The 25,992-nt window shown below is 38.8% G+C and overlaps 1 protein-coding gene across 4 annotated transcripts in view; it reads left to right on the forward strand.

Annotated features, from left to right (window-relative positions):
* Nucleotides 1-25,992, forward strand: part of grid2 (glutamate receptor, ionotropic, delta 2) — a 426,076-nt gene that overhangs the window by 235,183 nt on the left and 164,901 nt on the right. For all 4 annotated transcript variants that reach the window (XR_009204631.1, XR_009204632.1, XM_058390630.1 and 1 more), the window contains exons 3-4: nucleotides 6,604-6,888; nucleotides 21,055-21,260. Coding sequence is in view for 2 of the 4 variants with exons in the window: in XM_058390630.1 (XP_058246613.1) it covers nucleotides 6,604-6,888; nucleotides 21,055-21,260 (491 nt within the window). In the remaining 2 variants the exon portion in view is untranslated. The remainder of the gene's footprint in view (nucleotides 1-6,603; nucleotides 6,889-21,054; nucleotides 21,261-25,992) is intronic.

Raw genomic sequence — 25,992 nt, forward strand, 5'->3', positions numbered from 1 at the left:
GAGTTTAAACTGGCAATGATAATTATAGAAGAACTAAATATGAAAATAAACCAAAGAATCAAATGAAACAAAAGAAAAAAACTAACAGAACGTGTCAAGAAGACAGAATGGAGTTGTGTACTGATGTGACAAACAGGGACTGGAATCACAATAGTGACATATTGGATGCTTGTAAAACACCGCCCCCAACTCAGATTCCACTTTAAGGTGTTAGGAAGGATGGAGGAAGTAGTCAAGCAGGATGAGGAAGATGAATGTAAGTGAGAGATGAAAGCAGAGGAGAGGGAGGATTGATACTGGGGAGGTTTCTAATGAGTCACAGGTTCAATGCTTGTGCTTTACCCGGAGGAGATTGGCCCTGTGATAAATGGCTCAATTTGAATCGCTTCAATTAGAAAGAAAACTTCTGCATACTGATTTAAGTGAAGAGGCAAGAGAACATGCCAGTGCTTACACACTCCACCCCCCTACAAAAAAAAATTAAAAAATGGTGATGCAAGCTCTGCCTTCTTCTAAGCTGAAGAAAGATATACGAGGCTGCCTCATCCTCTTCTCTTTATCTCTCTGAAGAGCTACGTTATCCTCTTAAAAACACTTTAAACACACAGAAGCAGGTGGGCCTGCTGCGCATTGATTGTGTTCCTCTTGTCTGCAGCCAGCTGGCATGCTAACGTGCTCATGAGTCTTCATTACGCTCAGAGACAGTAAGACAGGTCCCTTTAATACCGCGAGATCATCCCTCCATCAAACGCTTGCTTTGTGACATTTGGAGAGTTACCTATACGGAAATGTTCAAATCATTCTCCCCTACTGTTGTGTGTGTTTCTAGATACCTCTAGCAGTGTGCGGTGTGACAAACATAAAGCAAAGTAAGAGGGGAAGTGCAGTAAAAGAGCAGGAATGATGGTTAATTTCTGTCTTTCCTCAGTATCTAAATATGATCTGTACTACAACTCGTTCATGAAGACAAAGGTTGGCAGAAAGCAGCATAGAGTAGAGCAGTCGTAGTTCATTACTGCACTTAAATAGCATTTTATGGAATTTGGACTTATTATACACACGTGTTTATTAAAGTGTTTTTAATAATTAATACACAATTCCATACCACTTAAACTCATAACATGAAAGGTGGCCTATATACCACAACCAACCAAACAAAGGAACAAACAAACAAAGAAAAAAAAAGAAGCAGAAAGAAACCAGAAAGCCCTGGTTCTGAATTCTGACATTTACAAAATGCTGCAACTGAGGGCTTCTTTTAAAACCACTCTACAGTCTGTCCTGGGGTTTTTTGTGATTTTGATTGTTGCAGACAAAAAAATTTTTTAAGTTTCAAGATTTTTTTTTTTGTGTGTGTGTGTGTTTTGTGGGAGTTTTTTTCTTGAAGACTTAAATTGGTGAATTTGCAAGTATAGGATTCTTCTTTTAAACTCCTACCACTGAAGATCCTGGAGGGACTGACTAAACAAATGTCTCATCACAGAAAACCATATCAACGATCACGTTTTAAAAAAGATTCATTCCTTGTGCATGTCGTTACTATGGAAATAATAACCTACTAAATGAGGTTGGAGGGATGAATTGAAGATGGATGAACATATGAGCAAATGTATCTTAGCAAGTTAAAAAATATCTTGCATCTAGTAAAAATGATCTACTATTTTATATTATAAGACTAAGATAAACCAACTATTATAGTATTTGGCATATTTTATAATATTAGACATATTTTACAATATTTAAGCTTTAAATTTTCTTCTTCTCTGCAGATTTGCTAATTTCTAGTCAGAAGCAAAATAGATCATTTAAAGCTTGAAAGCCTTGAAATAGGCTTAATAATCTTATATTTGGTTTATTGTAATCTTATAATAATAAATACTAGATATATTTGACCAAATTTCACCAAAATAGATGTTATTATTTACTGTAATATTTTTGCAATGCTACAGATGTTTCATAAAAAGAACAGAAGTTTCTGCTTCATCTGCTATTCCTGACGGAAGACTCATTGACATTAATTATACTGAAATGTTATAATGGTCACACTTTAGGTACTACTATTGGTATAACTGTTCAGCAGACAGTGACACTCAGCTGAAGTCTGCAGTAAGAACACATGCATGATTAACACGCCTCATGTGAGCTTCAGGACACAGAACGCTGTCTCTCTTTTTGTGAATAAACAGTAGCGGGTTTTATTAGGAAACACGGCTTGAGCAGGTGTGTGAGGGAGGGCAGTAATGCCTAGACAGAATGTTCAAGCACTGTGAAGGCAGCAGAGCGTGATATTGAGCTTTCTGTCGTGTTCACCTGTCAGGAGTAAATGGGGCCTTTCTGCCGAAACACTCCACAGTCACTACAAAGGCACTCAGCTATGACTGCCGCTGCCGCTATATCAGGTGGGGCTGCCAAGTCATGGGACAACACTTAATGCTTCAACCCTGCATAGACTGGCTGTGTTCTACAAGCTTTTCTCCTAGGAATGCTTAGACCTCCTGAAAGAGAACCTGTACGGTTCACACAGGCCTCTATTACTAAAAGCTCATTATTTTATAACTTGTGATTGATGATCACACTGTATGACTTTCAAAGAAGTTGTCTGTGTCTCCTGTTAAATGGTGAGCACTTGTTTTGTTTGTTTTAGCTCTGTGAGAATGGCAAAGATAAGCAGGTGGGATTTGCTTTACTTTGGAATCTTGACTATTGACCGCTCCTTCGTCTCTACTTCACTGTTTTCTCCTTTACACTAAACTGCTGTGAAATTATTATTATTATGTGTGTGTGTGTGTGTGTGTTTCTCTGCTTGTAGAAGCCCACTTTGTTTGCTTGGTTGTTGTGTTCATCTAATTATTGTATTCATTTACTTATTTCTGAAGAGCTCATCGATACCAGTAGATTAAGAGCATACATGTTTACACATCACCTGGCATATACAGCCTACAATTATTTTGGCCCAGCACTAATTTGTTGTCTTTGTATTCTGAATTTATATTAGCATTAATTAGCATGAATTTATATTAACTATGCACTCAGTTAATTTATTTTCAGATTAAAATGTTCACACAAAGTCTTGTGTTATAGGGGAACACACTTTTTTCCCCATATTTTTGTTTTTTTTTCTTAATTTTCTCAGAATCTGATTATTTATTCTTACTCACCAGCTAGCTCTCCCCTATCATCTCACAGCTACAAAGCAGAGAAAATCATTGCTGAAACCACATGTTTTCTAAATGCTGCTCATGCAGGTCAGTTGTACACACTTGAAGGAAAGTGTTATCTTTCCTGTTCTGCCTAGGTGTACTGCTGCCCGTGATTGGTTAATGTCACTGTGACAGAAAGGAATAAGAGTTACACCATCCCGCTAACCTAAAGAGCTCTCACTGATGGTTGTAGCATTGCCAAAATTCAAAATCACATTGAAACATTTTAAAATAATACATAACACTTCCCAGTTTTGCTTAGGGAATAATGAAGCTGGACTGCTTTATTCATCTTTTCTATCACTTTTCAGCATGTGCCAGTACACATGCTAGTTCTCTCTCTCTCTCTCTCTCTCACTCCTTTCTATCACTGCAACACAATACATTCGTTAGTCTAATTCCCCGCGGTTGTACAGTTCTTACTGCTCACCTTCTCCTCCCTCCATTCACTAACTGGCACTCGAGCACGCGTCGTAAAATATATTATACGTTTATATATTTATACTTAGAGCAGCACGGTGGCTTAGTGGTTAGTACTGTTGCCTCACAGCAAGAAGGTCCTGGGTCCGAATCCCGGGTTCGAACAGGCAGGGGCCTTTCTGTGCATGTTCTCCTCGTGCTTGCGTGGGTTTCCTCCAGGTACTCTGGTTTCCTCCCACAGTCCAAAAACATGTACATTAGGTTGATTGGTAATTCTAAATTGCCCATAGGAGTGAGTGTGTGTGTGGTTGTCTGTCTATATGTGGCCCTGCGATGGACTGGTGACCTGTCCAGGGTGTACCCCTGCCTTTCACCCAATGTGTGCTGGGATAGGCTCCAGCAGACCCCCGTGACCCTAGTTAGGAATAAAGCGGGTATAGAAGGTGAATGGATGAATATTTAGGCTTATTTTTGCAAAATCACACTGATTAAAGTCCAATCCTTTCAGTACATAAAAGTACATGACATGAATTGAATATATCAACAGTCTAATCTACAAGGCTACTTCTGTGCACCAGCTTTATGAAAGCATTTTTCTGAGGTTATATTTTCAAGTTGATTTAACAGCCTGACCATCGGCTGAACCCGCCAAGACATTTCCAGTGGTTTATTTTGACCACGGGATTTAGAATAATGGCTTTTTGCTTCACACTGGCAATTGCTATATTCTACGGTCAAATGCTAGATCACATTACTAATTACACACATTAACTAGTAAATTGTGCTAATGCATTTTTTTAATGAATATTCCATTGTAACCATGCTAATTCCACTAGCATGATCAACTGAAGAGATCAATAAAAACACTGGCAGATTAAATGTAAACTAGAATCAGGCAGTTAATTCAGTCTAATCCAGTAGTCCAATATCTGACACATGGCTTGGATGTGAGCTGCAAATGTGTGTGTTTTTAAGCGAATCTGCTTAAGTGTAAGTATGTTTATGCTTGAAGGGAGTTATATTTTCCTAAGGATTAACGCTGTTTTGTCGCCGCATGCACATGCCTTGCTCTGCTGGCTGCTGGCGGGTAGTTTGATGACATTTCTATGGATTTGGTTACAGGCAACTGAAATTCTTCCCTTTTGTGAAGCCACAGCTTGATAAAGGCTAAACACAGAGTTGTGGCTGTGCTTATTTGCATAAAGTCGAGCTTCACTAAACTTGTCACTGTCACTTTGCAGAAACATGTTTTAGCAAAATTTCAGACAGACATAGGAAATGGTGACATTTTAGGTCACTCGGTAAAAACACATGTATTAGAATTGTTATAGCAATTATTATCACTTGAAAAAAGATTCTGCTTTGCAGTAGTGTGTTTTTATGGAGAAACACTAAAATGGTCTAAGCAATTTTAAGCACATTTACAGGCAGCAAAATAATCTGTTAGCTCAATCAGATCACAAAGCATGTAAACATCACAATCAATCCGATTGACTTGTGAATGTGAATTTAGAGTGAATTTAAAAGGGGTGGTGTAGATCTGAAATAATTCGGTAAATAGGGAACAATTTGCCCTGTGAACACTTGAATCTGACTACGTGCTCAATCAAATTCAGGAATACCTTGCTCACATGTGCAGTTCAGTGGTACATGTGTTTATTAATCTTACGTTTTACAGCCTAAACATATCATCCTGTGGAAATATCTGGTCATAGGTGGAGACAGAATATATGTAATGTAAATGTTAAATAAATATGTAAAATTGCAATGTTTAGAGTATGTATAAATAGTATTTTCAGAATCTTCAATCAAATTGAAATCATTCAGGTTAATGAAAATGGGAGCATGTAAAAACTCCTAGTGTACTCTTAGAATGAAAACAAATGGTGACATTCATGGTATTTATTTGTTTGTTTGTTGCATTGTTTTATACTGAGCACCATCATGTGCTTTTTTTGTATTTTTTCATAGTGACCAATTTTTCTGATCTCTAAAAGGCTCAACAGCCACTGTCATGCTTTGCCCTGGACATGGGACTTTTCTGCCAACTGGCAAATTACATCGCACCTCAGCTCAGGCGACATGCTCCATGTTTCACCTTCCCCGAATCTGGTGACAAGCAATGAAACAAGCCAAGTGAGATGAATGTATGTGTCTGGCATTGATGCTCCTGTGTGTCCAGGAGCACAGTGGGTGGCAGGGAAATCTGTTGGCCCTTGCTTGGAGCGAATGCTTTTTTGAAGTGTTTTTTTTCTTTTTCCTTTGACATTAAAATATTATTAGCATTAATAACACACTCTATTTCAGGGCAGTGACAGAGAGGATGGGTTGGGTTACATGACTGCACACACATCTATCAAAGTCATGACTGTGGATTGGAACAGTAGCAAGAGGTGAAAAGAGCATATAAAGAGCTCAGGAGCAGCACCAGTGCCCTCTAATGATAGATCACTGGGCTGTTTTTTTTTTTTCCTTTTCTTTTTTTGCAAACTATGCACTTGAGAAATTAATTGGTTCATGTAGAGTGCTTTACACCGTGCGGTATGTAATATAAGCTGATGCTAGTGAGCTTAAGTTTTTTTGTATTGAGATCCAATAGCAGCCATAATGCCATGGCCTCTGTGGCAGCAATAGCAACCTCATGATGGTGCTGAATCTATTTGAACTATATTTAATTAGTAATTAAGCACACTGAAAAGGCACATTGATTACTTAGTCCTTGGCTTCAAGTTTGCAATTATATCTGAACTTGAGTCACATAATCACCATGTCCTAAAGCGAACAAGAAGCTGACTTTGGTAAAGGGAGCTATATTTGTTTTTGGTGTTTCTCAGTTACTTTTAATGTACATCCACTCTCTGTCTTCACTTTATTTCTCTTGTCAGCGTATATATCTAAAAGTGCTCCCTAGTACCAAACAGTAGAGAACCCATACAATATTAATGAAGCATGCCTCTCTCTGTCTTTTTCTCCTTTTCTACAGCCTGTGAGCTGATGAACAGGGGCATCCTTGCTCTGGTGAGCTCAATCGGATGCATGTCTGCAGGCTCACTTCAGACACTGGCCGATGCCATGCACATCCCCCATCTGTTCATCCAACGGGCACCAGCAGGAACCCCTCGGTCCAGCTGCCCTCCAACCAGCCATGGGCAACCTGATGACTACACACTCTTTGTCCGGCCTCCTGTCTACCTGAACGATGTCATCTTCCAAGTGGTGATGGAGTACACCTGGCAGAAGTTTATCATCTTTTATGACACTGATTATGGTAAGAGTACAATGCCATTCTGGAACAAATTTCTAGTAGCAGTAAGTCAAGGACTTGGTGTGAGCATTAATAAGACATTTTGACACCTCATTTGGCCCAGTATGCTTGGTTAGTTCATTAGCAGTAGCACACAAAATGCACACAATGAAAAATGTGAACAAACCTAAAACACACTGGGAATTTCAGAAATTGCAACAGCAGAACCAAAAAGCCAACAGCAAATGAATAAACATTAACTCTAAAAAGAATGACCATCACATGTACAATGCTGACTGACCAGTACACAGGATTATCACAAGAAAAAAAGAATTGGACATTTTCAGTCTGGAGGCCTAGTTATTTAATGTAAAGTAATTTATATTATATAAAAAAGTAATTATTTCTTCTGAATAGCTCTGCATAAATTGTGCAATATTTGTGTACTGTTAATGCTGTACAAAGATGACAGTATATCTAAAATAATGTCATATGAAAGCATGAATAAATGCTTTGATTAATTCTTTGAGAGTTATGTTTCTCCAAACATTCTCCAGCTCTCTATTTTTATCTTTATTAAGGACTTACCCTTGCACTTTTGAGTTAGTGTTAGTGTTTTGCAGTTGTGTTTTTACATTTACATTTGCAGTTGCATTTTGTTTTTTCACTTACTCTATAGATCTGTTTTGAAACCTCTTAAAAACTATAATGACTACAAATTTTCTTTGATATAGACATTTATATTGTCTTGACTACAGGGTAAATTTTCTTCCCTTCATCTAGGTCTTTGTTTCTTCAGCAAAGCAACAAATTTCTGGTACATTAACCTAATGGTGTCTGATTGTTGCTGTGTAAAGCACTGATGCGATCATTAGAACCAATCAATATACACTATATAGCCTCAAGTGTATGTACACCTGACCATCACACCCACATCTGAAAACAATTGTCGCAAACATCTTCATATGCTGCAGCTCACCTGATCTCACTAAAGCTTCTGTGGTTAAATGAGCACATCCCCACAGCTATGTTACACAGTCTTCCCAGAAGGGTGGAGGTTGTTATGACAGCAAAGCGGGACTAGGGTTAGGGTTAACTCTATAATGGGATGTCCAGCAAGCATATATGGGTGTGATGGATCAGGTGTTCAAATGGCAATACAGTGTATGATGTAAAATCCTGTGCTTCTAACATAACTCAGACTCACAAATGACCAGATTAGAGTTTCAATTACAGTAACTGTTAGCAAAGAACATAATCAAATGCTGCTCATGATATCTACCATAGACTTGTATGAACTTGTTTTCTTTTGGATATGTAACCAAAACTATTCCTTCTATCAATTTTCCCCATCATTATTATTATTATTGCAGATCATTGATCCGCATGATTTGGCACAGGTTTTACGCCGGATGCCCTTCCTGTCACAACCCTCCCAATTTTATGGGGCTTGGGACAGGCACTGCGAGTTAACTCTTCAGTGGCTGGGTTGGCGCCCTGCCTGGGAATCGAACCCAGGCCACGGCAATGAGAGCGCGGGATCCTGCTGCTGGACCCCCAGGAGGCCATTATTATTATTATTGTTATTATTATTATTATTATTATTATTATTATTATTATTATTATTATTATTATTATTATAGCTTTTTATGCATTTAGTCTAGTATTAAGTCTTCATTTCAAACATGTATGTCATTGTTCTGCCCGATCAGCTTCTCATCAGCCAACTGCACACCACATGATCAGGACACTCATGCTGCCCATGACTGGTTTACACCTGACTCACAGTCACACTAATTAGCTCTTGTATTTAAGTCATGTCTTGTACAGCACTCAGGGTCAAGCTTTTTGCTTTCTGTTTTCTCTTTCTGTCAAGTTTGCTCACTTACAAACAAAACAAAATCACACTTGATTTCACCTTCTCAGCGATTACCTGACATGTATTTACTATTATTATTATTATTATTATTATTATTATTATTATTATTATTATCCTAACTTTGATCTAAATTAAATTTTGAAATAAAGGAATAATGAGAAACAGAATGCAAACTAGTAGCTACTAGTTATGAAACCAACCAGCAGTAACAGCGCTGAAAACAAACCAGCCTGCCACAGCACACAAGCCACAAGTGACACAACAGGTGAATGTTGTGTGTGAAAACGTAGATTACTGAACTAGATAAGTGTAAGATTTTATGAATTATAACTTATGAATCAAGGAGTCTTTAGTTGCCATTGTAGCATATTAAATCACCAAAATGAAATCTACATTCTGGGCAGCTACATAGGTGACACTTTGCCTACAAGCTGGAACTAGGCGATCGTGTTGGAACACAGAGAAAAATCCTGAGGAATTACAGCTACAGAATGTAATATAGCGACAGAATTAAAAGCCATGTTTTATAATCAAACGCGACTTACCAGACGTAATAGGGATTGAGTGGTTTTGCTCGTTGTTAACCATGTAGGCTCTTGATAATCGCTGATATTATTCATCAATTTGGACTTGGCCACTTCGTGTCAACACCCTCTTATCATTTCCTGAAAAAAAGGATATGCGGTTGTTTCTATTGTAGCTCATTATATGTCCACAAAAGTCAGACTTGTGTGAGTGTGTGGGTGAAAGAAAGAGAAAAACAGAACAAGAAAAAGTTTGTGTGTGTGTGTGTGTGTGTGTGTTTGTTTGTGTGTGTGTGAGAGAGAGAGAGTGAGACAGAAGCCACTAAAAGAATGTCTGTGTGGGAAAAAAAAGTGAGTGGGGGGCAGAGAAACCATCAGTGTTGCCTGTAGGTGTGTGTATGTACTTGAATGCGTGTGTGTGTGTGTGTGACTGGTATTGAGGAAGAGAGAGATAGGGAAGCTGCACAGCTGCGTGTGAGAGAACTCCATCTTCCTGTCAGTCCCCGTGGAGGCCATACTCGACTGCAGCAGGATAAGGCCACGATAAATAAGTATCTGTCTCTACAGAGAAACGGAGAGAAACGGATAGGTTTTCAGTTCCACCAGGAAGCTGAGCTTCTCACACAGTCCTCCATAATGAAACCTCTGAGATCCCCTCTTTCTTCCTGCCTAAAGCTCACTGAAAGCTTGTCCAGTGATTCGGAAGATAGATCTACTGGGCATTAGTTGTGCTTTTCTAATCAGCATTCTTTCAGTTAGAACAATTTACCCTTAAATTGCTTTGACTTTGTTTTTAAAATAGCTTTTTTGGACAATTGAATGTGTTGCTAAATTGATTTCTCTATCCTCATAGTCCCCTGCTTACTTCACGGTTTAGTAGTTCAAGCAGAACTCTTTACAGTGAAGGGTTGACCTGACAAGCCTTCGCCAGTTTGCCAATTTATTCAGTTCTGTAACAATTATTGCTTTGTAACAAGTGACTTGGGATAAGCCTGATACCTGTTTTTTTTTCTTCAGCTAGCCAATCTGTGGCTACAAGACTGCTTAGTGGTCCCAAGAAAAGAGTTCCCCTATTACCCCAATTTAGGCTTCCTTCACTGTCCACTACAGAATCCAGTTTAAGATGATTGTATTTGGTTTTAAAGCCTTTTATGCACCTGTGGCTCCCTACATCATCTATGTACTCAGGGCATATTTTGCCTCCAGGTCTCAGCAATCTTCAGGTCTGTTGGCCACGATCCCAGCTAAAACTCAAGGGTGACTGTGCCTTTGTAGTCACTATCCTGAGGCTGTGGAACAGTTTACTGCTAAACATTAGATTTGCTCTAGAAGGCTTATACTATACACCCATCAGCCATAACATTAAAACCACTGACAGGTAAGGTGAAAAACATTGATGCTCTCATTACATTGGCACCTGTCAAGGGGTTGGGTGTATCTAGGCAGCAAGTGAACAGTTAGTTCTCAAAGTTGATGTGCTGGAACCAGGACAAATAAAAGTGTAAGGATCTGAGTGGTTAGTACCTAGCCTAAGTTGTACAAGAAAGAACAACCGGTGAACCAGCCACAGGGTCATGGATGGTCATGGCTCACTGATGCACATAGGGAGTGAAAGTCTGGTCTGATTCCACAGAAGATCTACTGTATTACAGATTGTTGAAAGTTAATGCTGGTTATGATAGAATGGTGTCAGGACACACAGTGACAGCTTGGCATGTATTGGGCTGCATTGCTGCAGACCGGTCAGAGTTTACATACTGACCCCTGTGCACTTCAAAAAGTACCTACAATGGGCATGTGAGCATCAGAACAATTGAAGAAGGTGGTCTGGCCTGATGAGTCAAGTTTTCTTTTATATCATGTGCATGACTAGGTGGGTGTGTGTCACTTATGCTTTCAAAGAGATAGCACCAGGATGTACTATGGGAAGAATTAATGATAGCTTTTAGATTGTGTCTGTGCGTCTGTGTCTGTTTTTATACTAATATTTTATATAGTAGGATAGTATGTGCAGCACTTTTGGTTTAAATATGGATTTTAAAAGTTTAGTTATGTATAATTTATATAGAACATCCCATAAAGAAATGAAAACATTTCACTGACCCCATTATAATTACACAGTGTTCACCATGCCACCCACCATGCCACCTTCGTCCATATACATATCCACTCACAAAGCAAAGAATGATATAATCACTTATTAATTACATGTAGCCAACTGCAGGATGCAGTTGAATTAGCATGCACACTGTCTAAATTTCAGGACTCCATGCTGAACAAATGAGTAGATGAAACAGATAGAGTAAATCAAATTTTGTCCCCCTTCATGGATATAATTAGCAATGATTCAGGCGAATGACCCAATTATCCTCGCGTCAGAGCCAGCTGCCCACTTTGCCCTGAGCTGGACCCAAGAAAAAATGTATTTCTTAGGGGATATTTTAGTTTTCCTGCCATATCGGTTTTTGCCATTTCCAGATTTTACACTTATCTAGTTCAGTAATCTACGTTTTCACACACAACATTCACCTGTTGTCTCACTTGTGGCTTGTGTGCTGTGGCAGGCTGGTTTGTTTTCAGTGCTGTTATTGCTGGTTGGTTTCAGCAGGCATAGTCAAAGCATTAGACACAGCAAAGAGCCTGCTGTTAAGAGTGGGGATTGATGCAAAGCGCACAGAGCTCTAGCTCACTTGAGCCTCAGATCTAGCTCTTTGCATTCAGGTCACGGCCCACAAAGCTTCTCTCGGGGTGTCTCCAAAAACTTCCACTAGCACCGGAATTTGATGTGGAGTTTGATTTAGAGTAGCTGTGAGCTGTCTGTCTGCATGTCCCTCTGTCTGTCTTGTCTGTCTTTCTGTTTATCTCACCTGAACAATATAATGCTTTACATAACATCCCATTAAAGATTTAGTCTCCCCTTTGCAATTAGAATAACCTTCACTTTTCTGGGAAGACTTTCCACTAGGTTTTGAAACATGGCTGTGGGGATTATTGGAATTAGTGAGATTATGTACTGAGGTCACTGAAATGAGGAGGTCTGGCATGCAGTCGGTGTTGCAGTTCATACCAAAGGTGTTCAGTGGGGTTGAGCTGAGGGCTCTGTGCAGGAGACCACTCGAGTTCTTCCACTTAATACTTGGCAGACCATGTCTTCCTGGACCTCACTTTGTGCAAAGGGGCATTGTCATGCTTGAACAGTTTTTGTATAAGACATCCTATACAAGCATATGTGTGTGTTATCCTAAACAACTTTGTGGCAGCATTTAGAAAAGGCCAACATGAGTGTGAGCATCAAGTGTCCACATTCATTTGGCCACATAGTGTATCTATTTCTATTATCTGTCCCTCTCTGTCAAGCTAGTAGTCTTTTCCCTCATTCTACCCAGTTTTCCCATAACTGAAACTACTGAGCTAATGTAATGTGTAGCATTTCCATCATCTCAAAATTACAGTAATTACTGGGAAAACTTTCTGCTGGTAAGACTGATGGGGATTCTCTCCTGGCATTTAATTTGTGTGATTAATCATAAACATAACATGCTTTGGTCTTACTGTATATTGTGCATCTGTGGATTTTTTTCATTTTTATAGCAACTAGTGAACATAGCATCAAACCACATTACAAAGTGATGCAGTTCAATGCAGTGGTGTAGTAACCAGACTGTTCACATTGTAAAACATGAGAGGCTCATTAAATCATGCGGACATATTTCTTCGCTTTAACTCCAATTGTCATGAGACGTTTTGGATATTGAAGTCAAGTTTTTATGTTTTTAAAAATGAACACTTGTAGGTTGAAACAAAGGATAACTTGGTTTTTAACGCCGCAAATGAACTTTTGTTTCTAAGTTTAACCATCTTGAAATGTTTTACAGTGCAGCTGTAACTATTGCAACTATAACTAATCAGATATGTAACTACAACGGCTGAGTAAGTACTGTTGAATTACAGACTGGTATAAAGCCTGTAGTACAGTGAGTACTCTACACAAGCAGCACAATTAGCTTAGCATTAAGAAACTTGATATTTCCTGGGGGGTAGCACTGTAAGTACTGGGTAGTATAGTGTAATGTAGTTAATTCTACATAATAAGAAAGAAAGCTTCTATAGGTGAATTAGAATTTAGAGACATTTAGAGAAATTAGAGACAGATTGTTGTTACACCTTGTGACGGTTCTGTCCAGATAAGAAATAAGTGGCAGATAGAACCCTATAATACTACAACCTGTCAATAAACAGAAAATATTCAGCATCCCCTTCAGCTTTGGCACATTTTATTGTGTTACAGGTTCTATTTAAAATTGATCATATTGAATTTTTGTAATAAATGTAAAAAAGATGTATTAGAAACCGCACTTTCTCTGACACTTTATTCAGAAACACCTTTGGCAACAGTTACAGAATAGAGTCTCTTGAATAGGTCTCTACAAATGCTGCAAACTGGGATTTTGTCCTGCAACCACTGCAGTGTTGTCTTAACTGTATGCATCAAGTTGATGTCATGGTAAAATGTGAAGCTTCGCCCCAGTCTGAGCTTGCGTGCATTCTGCAGCAGTTTTTCTTCAAGGTCCTGTCTATATTTGGCTGCACTAAACCTTCCCTCAGTTCTGAACAGTCCAAACTCTCCTTGCCACTGAGAAAAACCTACAACATGATGCCGGCACCATCAAGCTTCTCAACAGATATGCACATGGAGTTCAAAGGGGTCCATTTTTGTCTTGTTAGACCAGAGAATCTTTTTCCTTGTGTTCTCAGAGTCATTTAAGTGGCTGCCATATGCTTTTTCCTCAGGAGTGGCTTCTGTCTAGCCACTCTAAAATAATGGAGGAAGTATTTTCAAGATGCATGTTTTTTCTAGCAGGTTCTCCCATCTCGGCAGAGGACTTCTGAAGCTCTGTTAGAACAGCTATTGGGTTCATGGTCACCTTCCTGACTGAGGGCCTCCTAGGAAGAGTCCTGGTTTCCAGACTTCTGTGCTACTGGGAACATTCAAAGCTTTTGAAATAGTTTTTATATCACTGCCCAGATCTGTCTCTACACAACTCGCTGAGAGTTCCTTGGACTTTATTGACTTGGTTTCTGGTCTGACCTGCACTGTGGTTTATTGGACAGGTGTGTGCCTTTCTAAATCACGTCCAATCAATTGAATTTACCACAGATGGACATCAGATCAATCTTGAGCATCGTAGCCAAGGGTCCGAATATTTATCTATCTAATATTTATCTAAAAAGAGATTTTGGTTCTTGACTTCTTTGGGTTTTTGAAACATTTTAAATTAAGTTTATAACACAATTACTTGAAAATACTGAAGGTGTCTGGATACATTCCAAACCCACTGTACATTGAGTACTTACCCAGGATAAATTGAGCTGATACACACACATTTACATAAGATAAATCTATTGATTTTAGTTGCATGTATTGTTTATGTAACTATACAGGTATGGGAGACACTAATATAAAGTAAGACTGACTCATTTCCTTCCTGTTGGGGAAGAAAATACATTCTTGTTTCACTGTTAAGTTTCTTTTCCTTGATGTTCTAACCTCTACCAAAGTCAGAAGCAAAATATATGTATAGAACTGCTAATATTGAAGAGCACAATGGGCCTAATTGCAACCACATTGAGAACTCCACCTGCACTTTACCCTGAGATTCAGGGTAAAAACACAGAGGTTTTTGAATGCTACTTTTGTCTTCATATGCAAGGTCATAGAGTATTTTTCATAACAAATGTTGTTGGAACTCTGTGCACAGTAAGAGCTAGAGGTTGGATCTAAGTGCACAGTCATTTTGGTCAGAGGAAGAAAGAGTTGAGCCTTCTTTTAATAAACTAAAAAAAAAAAATATATATATATATATATATATATATATATATATACATATATATATATATATATATATATATATATATATATATATATATATTTTAAAATTCTACTTCTAGAAAATAAAGAACAAAGAACATGCTTATTTATTTATTTTTAAATACAGTGCTTGTATTTCAATAACTCGACGCGTATATCAAACATATAAGTAAAATTAGCTTCTGAGAGGAATATTCAGTCAATTTCAACAAATTTACTGGCAACTATAGATGTTGCATCCATTGATTCCACCATGTTTTCTTACTCACAAGCACCTAATTTGGAAACACAGAGCTGAAAGAAAATCGTTTTTTTCTCTTTCCTATTCCTGGTACCATTCATGTGCGTTGAAACCTGTTACTGCAATCTTTATGACGTAGTTTGAATGCAACATTAGTAGTAAAAGCTGGCAAAGGGACAAAAGGAATTAAACAAAAAAGCCAATCCAAACAAAGCAAAAACACATTAAGCAGTAAGCAATCCAGTAGTTCAGAAACAAACAAGAAAAAGTCCAAATGTCACAGAAATGTCCTAATATTCTGGTGATGGGGATCTCTGGTGGTGTGGGGTGGAATTATACTGTGACAGCAGTAGGCTAACACTGACTTTTGTTTCAGTTGGGTGGTGTAACCTAACCATAGCCTGCATGTGACTAGTTCTAACCAGTGTACAGGTACAATCATAAGGGGAAAATAACTGATTTTAAACTATATATTTGACCTATTCTGTGTTTTTTTTTACCTAAATGTTCCTAGTAAAGAGAACAAAGTTGAAAAAGAAAGACAAGAGGCAGCAGAGCTCTAAAGAAGGCTGACATTGTGAGTTTCACTCTGAACAGCAGGACAGTCAGTGAAGCAGAACGCTTGAAGCTCCTCATTTTGGAAGTATAAATTCTTACATGTTTTGTTTTGATTTCACTATTTCCCTTTAGTCTAACATGGAAGTCATTTACAAGCATATTATGTGCAAGATACAACAGCAGTTTGGCCATTTAACCTAAAAATGCAGTAGTAATTCTTGTGAGATTTGCAGAATGAATGAATTGATATCCTACTTGGGGAGGACAGATGACTTTTTATGGTCTGCACTAATGCACTTGTAAATGTATTACCAGCAGTTCCTACTACAGGTATTTGATGACAAATGTAGGTCTATTGCTTCTGGGTCATGGAAAAAAAGGACATGACATCTTGTTAGTTTAACATTACAGTGAGTTTGCCCACACTGTGTTTAATTAATCCGATGTTTGCCTAACAAGCCAGCATCCGCTTAATTATTGAAGCGACATGTGAAAAGTTTTCCAAGCTGGGCTCACAAAACCCACCCCAGTGTTGTGCAGAGTCACAGCTGGAGAGCTGTGCCAGCCACTAATGATAATAGAGATGCTAACGCTGATTATAATTACATGTGTGTTTTCTAATAAATTAAGGCCCCCACGGTCTGTGCGTTAGTGCAGTGTTTCGTGTCTGCTTGTATTAATTGCTCAACCTGCCAGAATTCCAGCAGTTATAAATCTGGAGAGTAGTGTCAAGGTATGTCGAGTGCTTTATAGAGACATGAAAGAGCAGAAAGAAGCTGTGCAGGAACTTTGCTCTGAAGGACCCCATATGAAGAGACTGGGGTGTGATCTCTGCATGTGTCCATGCGTTTAAAGGCATGTGCCATCATCTGCTCACGGCCCATTGGGAGAAACACAGCCACAGATTTGCTTTTGCTTTCAACCCGATCCAGCACACAGATGGTGACTTGGACCCTCCTCCAACAATCTGCGAAACTTGTCCTCCATATTTAGATGTGTTTTCCAGTGGCAGCGCAGGGGGCAGTGACCCCACTAATTAACCCAGCTGGGGAAACTTACTATGCAGACGAAACGTGCCGTTCGAAAAACTATTTGCAACTTTATAAAGACTATATTATTGGCAGATACTAAATTTTATATCTTGCATACATATAATGTAATTGCATCACCTGCACGCTGTGGTCTTATGTTGCTCGCAGGACAGTTACGTATATGTAATAAAAAATGCAGTATGACATAAGAACCCTATCATGATCCTGCCTGGGCCAGTGGTATTACATGTACTACTATGACGTTTTCATCATCATTCAAGATTCAAGACAATAAAGCTTCTATATTCTTGAATCTTGAATCAGAATTCGAAGTACATTTATTTGATGGTCACTTCTGACTAGCACCAAATTGCTTTTTTATTTTATTTTATTTTTATTTTTTTATGACATCTACCTAACTGTCCTTAGAGCAATATAGTTTTCTCTGGTGTCCCTATTAGCCTATGTAAGTGGAGGAAACAGATGGATCTGTCTACGCTTTATGATGTTCCTGTGGCCTGGGAATTGGCAGATTGATTTTTTTGGCAAATGCGTAAAATCTCTCCATGCAGCTGGAAACTTTTTCTCTTACATTGCAATATTTTTAAAGCAAAAACCTTAATCAAACTTTGTTTTTGTTTTTTTCTCAGAAGTTGTATAAGCATTATGCTAAATATACAAATGCATAAAGAAATGTGATGTGAGAAATTTGCAGTGTGTATGTGATATACTTTTATACACAAGTATCTTTAAGCACTATGATAGTGAAATATTTTCACGTAGATGCATGCCCAGTCAGATCACCCCAAAATCTCTTCAATCAAAGTGCAAGGGGAAAGGCTCAAATGGCATGAGAACTATTGGCATGCTGCAGGCTTCCATGTCCTGTCCTGCCACCCTTGACAGGTCACATGACCTTACACAATCTGGTCGCTCTCTCCCGACCCAGTCGAACATGTTTGTGTTGCTCCCAACCTTAGGTGACCATGTAACCTTCTGCCTTCTGTCTTTATACACCAGCTGTGTCCAAAAGCATGTTGTATATCCTTTGCTCCAACAGTATACTGTATAAGAAAATGTACAGGATGAATTATTCAGCATGAATAAACTTCTCATTTATAAATTTCATAGAATAGTCAAATGATTTGTGTATGCTTAAAGGGACATAAAACATGTACTATGATATCATGTCAAATATATCTTTTGGAAGCATGATCATTTAGCACAAACAGCATGAGTCTCTTCCTTGTTTTGGATTTTGGAAAAAGTCATTCATTTTCAAAAAGTCCAGGTAGAAGACTAAAGTTTTAGACTTTCATCTGATGGACTTTGAAGGTGAAAGGAAATTTAGAAAGACTACACCTGCATTGTTGGTGCCTTTTTTCTTGCTAACTTCAACTTAAAAGACTTACAGAAGACACATAATGCCTTCTATGCAGCTGCACCTAAGACAGGGGTCTTTAATCTTATCCACACCTGATTTCACTTGTTTAATCACTTCATTTTGGTCACTAATTAACTATCTAGTGTGTCTCCGATTTGGCTTGCAGCCACGGCGGCCAGTCGCAGACTAAAGAGGAAAAAATTAATGTTCGAAAAATTAAAAAAGAATAAATTTACATTCATAGACCTATCTACATGAGTGACATCAAGTTAAAAGCTACAGTTGGCAAGTGATATAGTAACATGTCGAGTCTGACTTTACTAGAGCTAGAACTTTTTCTCTAGATTGTGTTTTCTGTGCAGTCTAATTGCTAACTTAAATAAAAAAAAACTATACTGCATAATTATATCACCTACATCACTTTTGAGATGTCTGTTATTGATAACCATTAGAAAGCGTGACAGCAACATCTGCACATAGGCGGTTAAACTGGTGAGCTAGCTAACAGTATAAAGCATTATCATTGTAACCAGCAGATGAACTGATTAGATATTGGAATTGATCCGAATTCAATAGCGTCCTTCCTGTTTGTTCATGCCCAGGAACTTGAGAGACCCGTTTTATGTTTAACTGGGATTTTTGCCATTGTTCAATCTGTGTGTCTGTCTATCACCGATCTAGCTAAGATTCTCCACAGAGCAAGATCGAGTGGTTGTCTGTTGTTTAAAATGGAATTAACATTCTGACTAGAGAATAAACTTACTTGATTTTCACATCAAGGTCACTGGCCTAAACCAGCTTTTCTTCAAGAACATTCTTACTTTTTGAAGTATATTTAAAATTATTTCAGTCAAACAAATTTCTAACAAGAAGAACAAAAAGAATAAATAAAGTGTTTGGCTTGTTTTTTTGTCTTGAGGCAAGGTTTTTCAGGCCAGCCAGTGTAAGGTTTGATTTAGCTTTGTAGTCTGACCACTCAGGGCATCATGTGGTGTAACAGATAGTGTTCCTGCCTCACAGCTTTAAAGTCTGTGGTTCGATCCTGAGCCTAGGCTACTGTCTGTGTGGAGTCTGTGTGCATGTTCTCTCTGTGTCTGTGTGGGTGTCTTTTCACCTGAAACATGTCAGGAGGTGGTTTGGAAATAATATGTGGGCATGGTGCCATTCAATAGACTGTTTTAAAAAAGTCTTGAATTAGCCAATATTCTTGTGCTGGAGATGTGTGTACACGCACAGGTGGCTTCATTAGAGTAGAACTGCAGAGCATAAAGTACAATCATATGAGCAGCTTAAACTGCTATCATTTGCTACTCGACTGAGAAAGAAAAGCATAGTTTCAGATTCCAGTTGTAAGTTAGAGGGAATAAAAATGTGTTTAAAGTTCGTATCTTTGGCTTGAAATAAAATCCATCTCAGGCCTATAATTTGTGTAAAAGGTACACAAATACAAATATGTGAATACATACATAAATAATAAAATTGAGATCGGTTTGAACAGCGATAATGTTTAATCTTACTCAAGAGATTGCAAAGACAGCGATTCAAAAGAAAATCTAAAAACCAATGATACATGATAATAAATTCTGCAGAAGCCTTAGACTAAGGTTGTTCTTATTATACAGTATTATAAGCAGTGTTAACAAAAGCGCATAAAAGCCCTGCAGTGAGGAAAGTCAGGTGTAATATATTCAACTATTATGCATTGTGAATTCAATGCATCAAATTCATACATTTTAGATGCTAATATTTCTGGCAATTAATCTCATCATGCCTTTTGATTTTCAGGACGTGCCAATAAAAGATGATAAACCATTTGAATTTGATTGAACTCTGAGGGAAAGCGAGAAACAAAGGAAAACCGTGGCTTCCCTGGTGAAAAGCAATTTGATCTCTCATTATCTGTAGGTAGCCTAGGAATATTAATACTCATTCAGCTTTCCAGAAATGGAGAGCAGTAAAGTGGATGCCCTGGACAATGCCTTGCATGATTGCCTATTCCACCTTTAGCTAGTGTCCACTACAAAAAAGCCTAATCCTCAGACATGCATTACAACAGGGTAGTTTACTCTATGCTTTCCATGCCTACATATGTTATTTGTGTTTCAAAAAGTGCTGCATGAAGTGTTAGAGAGTCTCCAGATACCCCTTTCCATTTCACCTTTTCTTGCCCCAGTCCTATTATTCTGCCTGCTTTAATTGTGCACTCGGCTTGCTTTCCTCTCTCCATGCTGGAACTGGTTTGATGTAGGACAGAGCTGACTGCACAGAAGGATGAGCATGCAGCCAGCATTGCTTTAACTGGAGGAGATTCATATTTTATTTACCCCAGGTCTGAGACAGTGCTCCAGTTCTGCCATTTCTTCCTTTCTTGCTCTGTCTATCTTATCTCTGTGTCATTAACGCAAATGCTAATGTTCTCGTACATGCTACAGCTTTCAAGCTGAAGTTCCTGGCAGAAGAGATTGGTTGGAAACGCACTAATGTCTGTGCCTGCTGACTGAAGATGATGGTTAAATGAGATGTTATTTCCCCTGCCTGTGGTTTATGCAATCTTATAAATGGGGTCCTGAATGTGCGTGATACATTTATTTGTGCGAAACGTATATTCACTGTACTGCACATATATTCCATTTCAATAAAATGCTTGAAAGGATCACTCTGGGTACGAAATGTAACTGTGGTGACATCATTTTTGCATATCTAGATATCAGAGGGATCCAGGACTTTCTGGACAGGTCGTCCCAGCAGGGTATGGACGTGTCTCTACAGAAGGTGGAGTCGAACATCAACATGATGATCACCGGGATGTTCCGAACCATGAGGATGGAAGAGTTGCATCGCTACAGGGACACGCTGCGCCGAGCCGTTCTCTTTATGAGTCCTGCAAGTGCCAAGGGCTTCATTACAGAGGTAAAACACACACCACAGTTAATGCATCAAACATCAGAATTGGGGAATGTTGTTTGCTGAAGTATTTTAGTTTTTCACTATTTTAGAATTTGCTGATCTCCTGGGACTTTAACACACAACAGTCTCCAGAGTTTGTACAGAACGGTGCATGAAGTAAAACAAAATAAAACTTTCAGTGAGCAGTAGTTTTGCAGGCGGGTTGATGCAAGAGGTCAGAGGAGAAAGGCCAGACTATTACTAAAGGCTACAGTAACTCAAATAACGACTCTTTACAACTGAGATGAACAGGAAAGCACCTTGAGGTGCTTAAAGACTACGCCGGGTTCAACTCCTGTCAGCTGAGAACAGTAATTTGAGGCTACAGTGGATACAGTCTCCCAAAAGACAGATGAAGTCTGTAAAAAAAAAAAAGGCTAGGTGATATTTTTTCAATCTTTATCTGTCGAGTTTCTGTGTGGTCAGTGCAGCCTAACATCTAATTCTTCTCTGTAATACCACACTGTCCAAACACTGTCCAAAATTAAGGATGCAGAGCAGCACGTAGTATCCACATGTTAATTTTCATTATTCCATTTTTGTCACTTATTGTTCACTATGAAAGCCCTGAAGAATAAGAAGAGTCAATTCATTTTTCTTCTCAAATGTGTAACATAACAAAGGGGTAAAAAAATAATTAGTGCACCTGAAAGAAAAATTGGGACATAGCTGAATAACAATTATATTAACTCAGTGGGCAGCCATTTGTTTTCTGTCCTCAAATAACAGTTTGCAGAGTGTTCCCACCAGTTTAATCAGTAGGAACAGGTAGAAAATTATTTTGTGTTAAGTGTTAGATAGTTAGGTCGGCATGATAGCTTAGCAGGTAGTACTAATGTATCCTGGAGTTCAGGGATTGATTTTGGTGGGGCAAAGTTTTCCCCTGTGTGTGTGTGTGTGTGTGTCTGTGTGGCATTCATAGAGGGTTTCCTGCAGGTAGATTTAGATACACTAGAGAGAATTTGTGTTGTGTGTGTGTGTGTGTGTGTGTGTGTGTGTGTGCGTGTGTGTGTGTGAGTGATGGACTGGCACCTTGTCTAGTCTTCCTGGAATAGTTTCAGGATACACTGTGACCCTGACCAAGATAAAGGAGGCACTGAAGAAGAATGAATGAATGCAACGCATTCATTGATGGGTGACAATTTTTTTGGCATGGTTTGGGGCCATAAAGTCCTAAATTAAGGCAAAGTTCCTCTGACTGATCACCCCTATCCTGTGATAAAAGATTTATATCCAGATGGGAGTGTTCTGTTCCAGGATGACGATTTCATCTGCAGTGCATGAGGAGTCCCGGATGAATGGTTTGAGTATGAATATCATATGCTGTGGTCTTTACAACCACAAGATCCCCAACCAGCAGGAGATTTCAGAATGTCATATTAGACAGCACCATCATTAAATCACCAATTGGCTAATCTGAGAAGATATTTTTACTGGTGACATGCATTACAGCACAGTTACATTCCTGTAGTTGCATATCCCAGCTTGAGAAGTTGGGGTCAGAGCACAGGGTCTGGTGTGTCAGGTATGATGCAGAGAGGGTTAAAGACCTTGCTCAAGAGCCCAACAATGGCAGATTGGTGGTGCTGGGGCTTCAACCGCTAAGCATCTGATCAGTAACCCAGAGCCTATTCAACCGTCAAGTTCAGTTACAGAGACTTCTATGCCAAAGACACATTGAAGTAGGGCTTGTTGTGGCCCAGCAATAAGACCAGGACACTTAAACACTAAAAAGTGTTTAATCACAGTAAGGCAGCGCAGTTGTTGCATTCCCGTTGAGGATTTAGCGTGCCCATGCTCTGATTGCCAGAATGACATTTTTGAAATTAATTAATAAATATGTAAATAAGTAAATAAATGCTTTCCTTCCTTTTTATGCCATAGACTGTAATAGTAAATACTTGCTAACATGCTAATGACATTCACCTTTACACACATGACTTCGTCTAAAGCAATTAAAAACCATTCAAGCTGCCACACAATGTAGGAGGAAACAGCAGATAAATAGGTCTGCCACTGTTGGCGGTAATGACTGTGGCCTCAGGTGTTTCTAAAATGAATGAGAGTGTTGGCTTGAGGAATCTTGTGTGTCAGACCTTGTGTTGGGGAAAGGTTAAAACAAGACACTGTTGTTTGTGTTAATTGCTTCAGTGTGTGTTTACAGAGAGAATACTTCGCGACATTGTATTGTGCCTTTTGCAAACATCTTATTGCCCGAAGCTTTCCGGCCGTGTACTCTGAGGGTTTAGGAGGAATGCACGTTGTTCTGTTTACAAACAAAAGCATGATGGATGGGAGTGTGACATTTGCAGCCTTGTTGTTGCCCCTTGATTGCGCACAGTGGATATAGTCAGGGCTCTGTTACCACAGCGGGGAAAGCTATTAAGCATCTGTTAGCTAAGTGAGCTAGCATGCATTCCTTTCTCAGTCTGTGCATTTAAATTTAGGCCATTTTAGTCTAAGTAGGAAAATTCACATAAAATCTGGTCTCTGTGCCAGTTTTGGCATATTTAAACACTGTCTGCTCAGTGATATTGATTTTATGGGTTATGAGGGACATTCTCGTTAAAGCCCCTATCAGGAGGTGTTAGAGCCTTTAGAACATTGGCCAGAAATGAGCTGGGGATGTAAAATACACTGTGGCAGAAGTTTGGGATCAATATGTTTTTCCATACTTGGATTTGACATACTGTTATTTGCTGCCAGAATAAGGTTATTGTTTAAAAACAAAGTGGTGAGTGGCTTTAAACTGAGAGTGATGCTACAGTATATCCCGTGCGGTATGTACTGTAAGTTATTTCAGGCTTCATATGCACTTTTATCACCTAAATCTTGTGGTTAATGGTGACAACCATCCATTCTGATGACAAGGAAAATGGAGCCATAATTACATAATGTTTTGTATAAGCATTTAAATATGTTTTGTGACAATATTCTCTGATTTTTTTTTTTATTTCAGAATATTGTCAAACATAATTTCACATTTGCTATATTTCAGCTCGAGTCATTGTGCACCTGTGTAATGATATGTTTTGATCAAAAACATCCCTAGAACAGACCACGAAAATATCTTTGCTTATTTTATTCTACAAACACGGCCCTCCTAAAACACATCTATTCAGCAGGGACACTAGTCCTACATTAGCAAAATACAGCAGATTTTCTGGCACATGTCCAGCAGTGACAGCAAGGCGCTCCACGCTTTTCTATTTAATAGCCTATCAGTGTGGCATGTCAGAGGATCTCTTATACACATATGTGCAATTAGGTTATACCATACTGAGTGAGATTCTGAGCCAGTCGTCTAGAAGGTCAGAGACACAGCTGAAAGACAGAAGACATGATGCAGGGTGAAGAAGAAGAGGTGCTGTCACTGAAGTGAGAGGTGTGACGGCAAAGGAGGTGGACCTGGGTCTAAAAGCCGTCACTCTGTTTGAAGGATGTGTGTGTGGAGAGGTGAGGACACGTGCCCATCCTGTCTCCACTGACTAACTGACAGATGTGCGGACGTCAAAGCAGGGAAATGATACACAAGAATGCTAGATTATTATAGCTGAATTTTTCTTGAGGTGTACCGATTTATATGAATAAGCCATGACACATAATCTGCAAAAAAGCCAGATTACTGAACAGTGGTGTAGAGCTTTGACAGCTTGACCAATACAGATGGATGTATTTGTAACATAATAGGAGGTGGATGAAGATTCATGTGCAGAATGTTTATTACCAAAGCATACATACACACAGATAGACAGATAGACAGACAGATGGATAGATAGATAGATAGATAGATAGATAGATAGATAGATAGATAGATAGATAGATAGATAGATAGATAGATAGATAGATAGATAGATAGATAGATAGATAGATAGATAGATAGATAGATAGACAGGTGCAGCGAATAACACTGATTATCTTATTACAATAGCATCTATAAGGTGTAGAGCTATATTAGGTAGCATGTGAACAGTCAGTTCTAGAGGTTGATGTGGTAGAAGGAGGAAAAATGGGCAAGCATAAGAATCTGAATGTCTTTGACAAGGTCCAAATAGTGATGGCTAGACCACTGGGTCAGAGCAACTCCAAAACAGCAGGTCTTGTAGGGTGTTCCCAGTACGTAGTGATTACTACCTAGGTCTGAGGATGGAGAACTGGTGAACCGGTGACAGTGTAATAGGCAGGAGGTGTGTTGGTGTGTGTGTGTGCGTGTACAGTAAGCACATGTAGGTGTAATGGTCAGAGAATTGCTGTTCTTGGCTGACAGGAGTGAAACCCAATGATCTTCATCTTTTGTATCTAGTCTGCCTCAGGTTTCCATATTGTGAATGGAGGTTTTTCTGCAAATCACAGTTGTAAAAATGTGCTTACTTGAACCTGATTATTCTCCTCTCATCCTCCTCCTCTATGATGGTGTTTCCACCTGTATAACTGCCATTCACTGTATTTTCTACCATTCTGTCTAAACTCTAATGAGTGTTATGTGTGAAAATGTAAACAACATTATACATGGCTAATAACTTACACTGTCACTAATACCTGAATGTGTTCCTTTTAGATAATGTATTAGGCAGGGGTGACTGCATTTTAGTATAAACATTTTTCTCTCCACTGCTTGAGTACGGAAAAATGTTACTGTTTTTGTTGGTCGTGGTCAGCGTGTGATTCAGCTCTCGCATCACTTGACACTGTGCTT

This window comes from Hemibagrus wyckioides, linkage group LG05 (genome assembly GCF_019097595.1).
Source record: "Hemibagrus wyckioides isolate EC202008001 linkage group LG05, SWU_Hwy_1.0, whole genome shotgun sequence".
Classification (NCBI taxonomy): Eukaryota; Metazoa; Chordata; class Actinopteri; order Siluriformes; family Bagridae; genus Hemibagrus; species Hemibagrus wyckioides.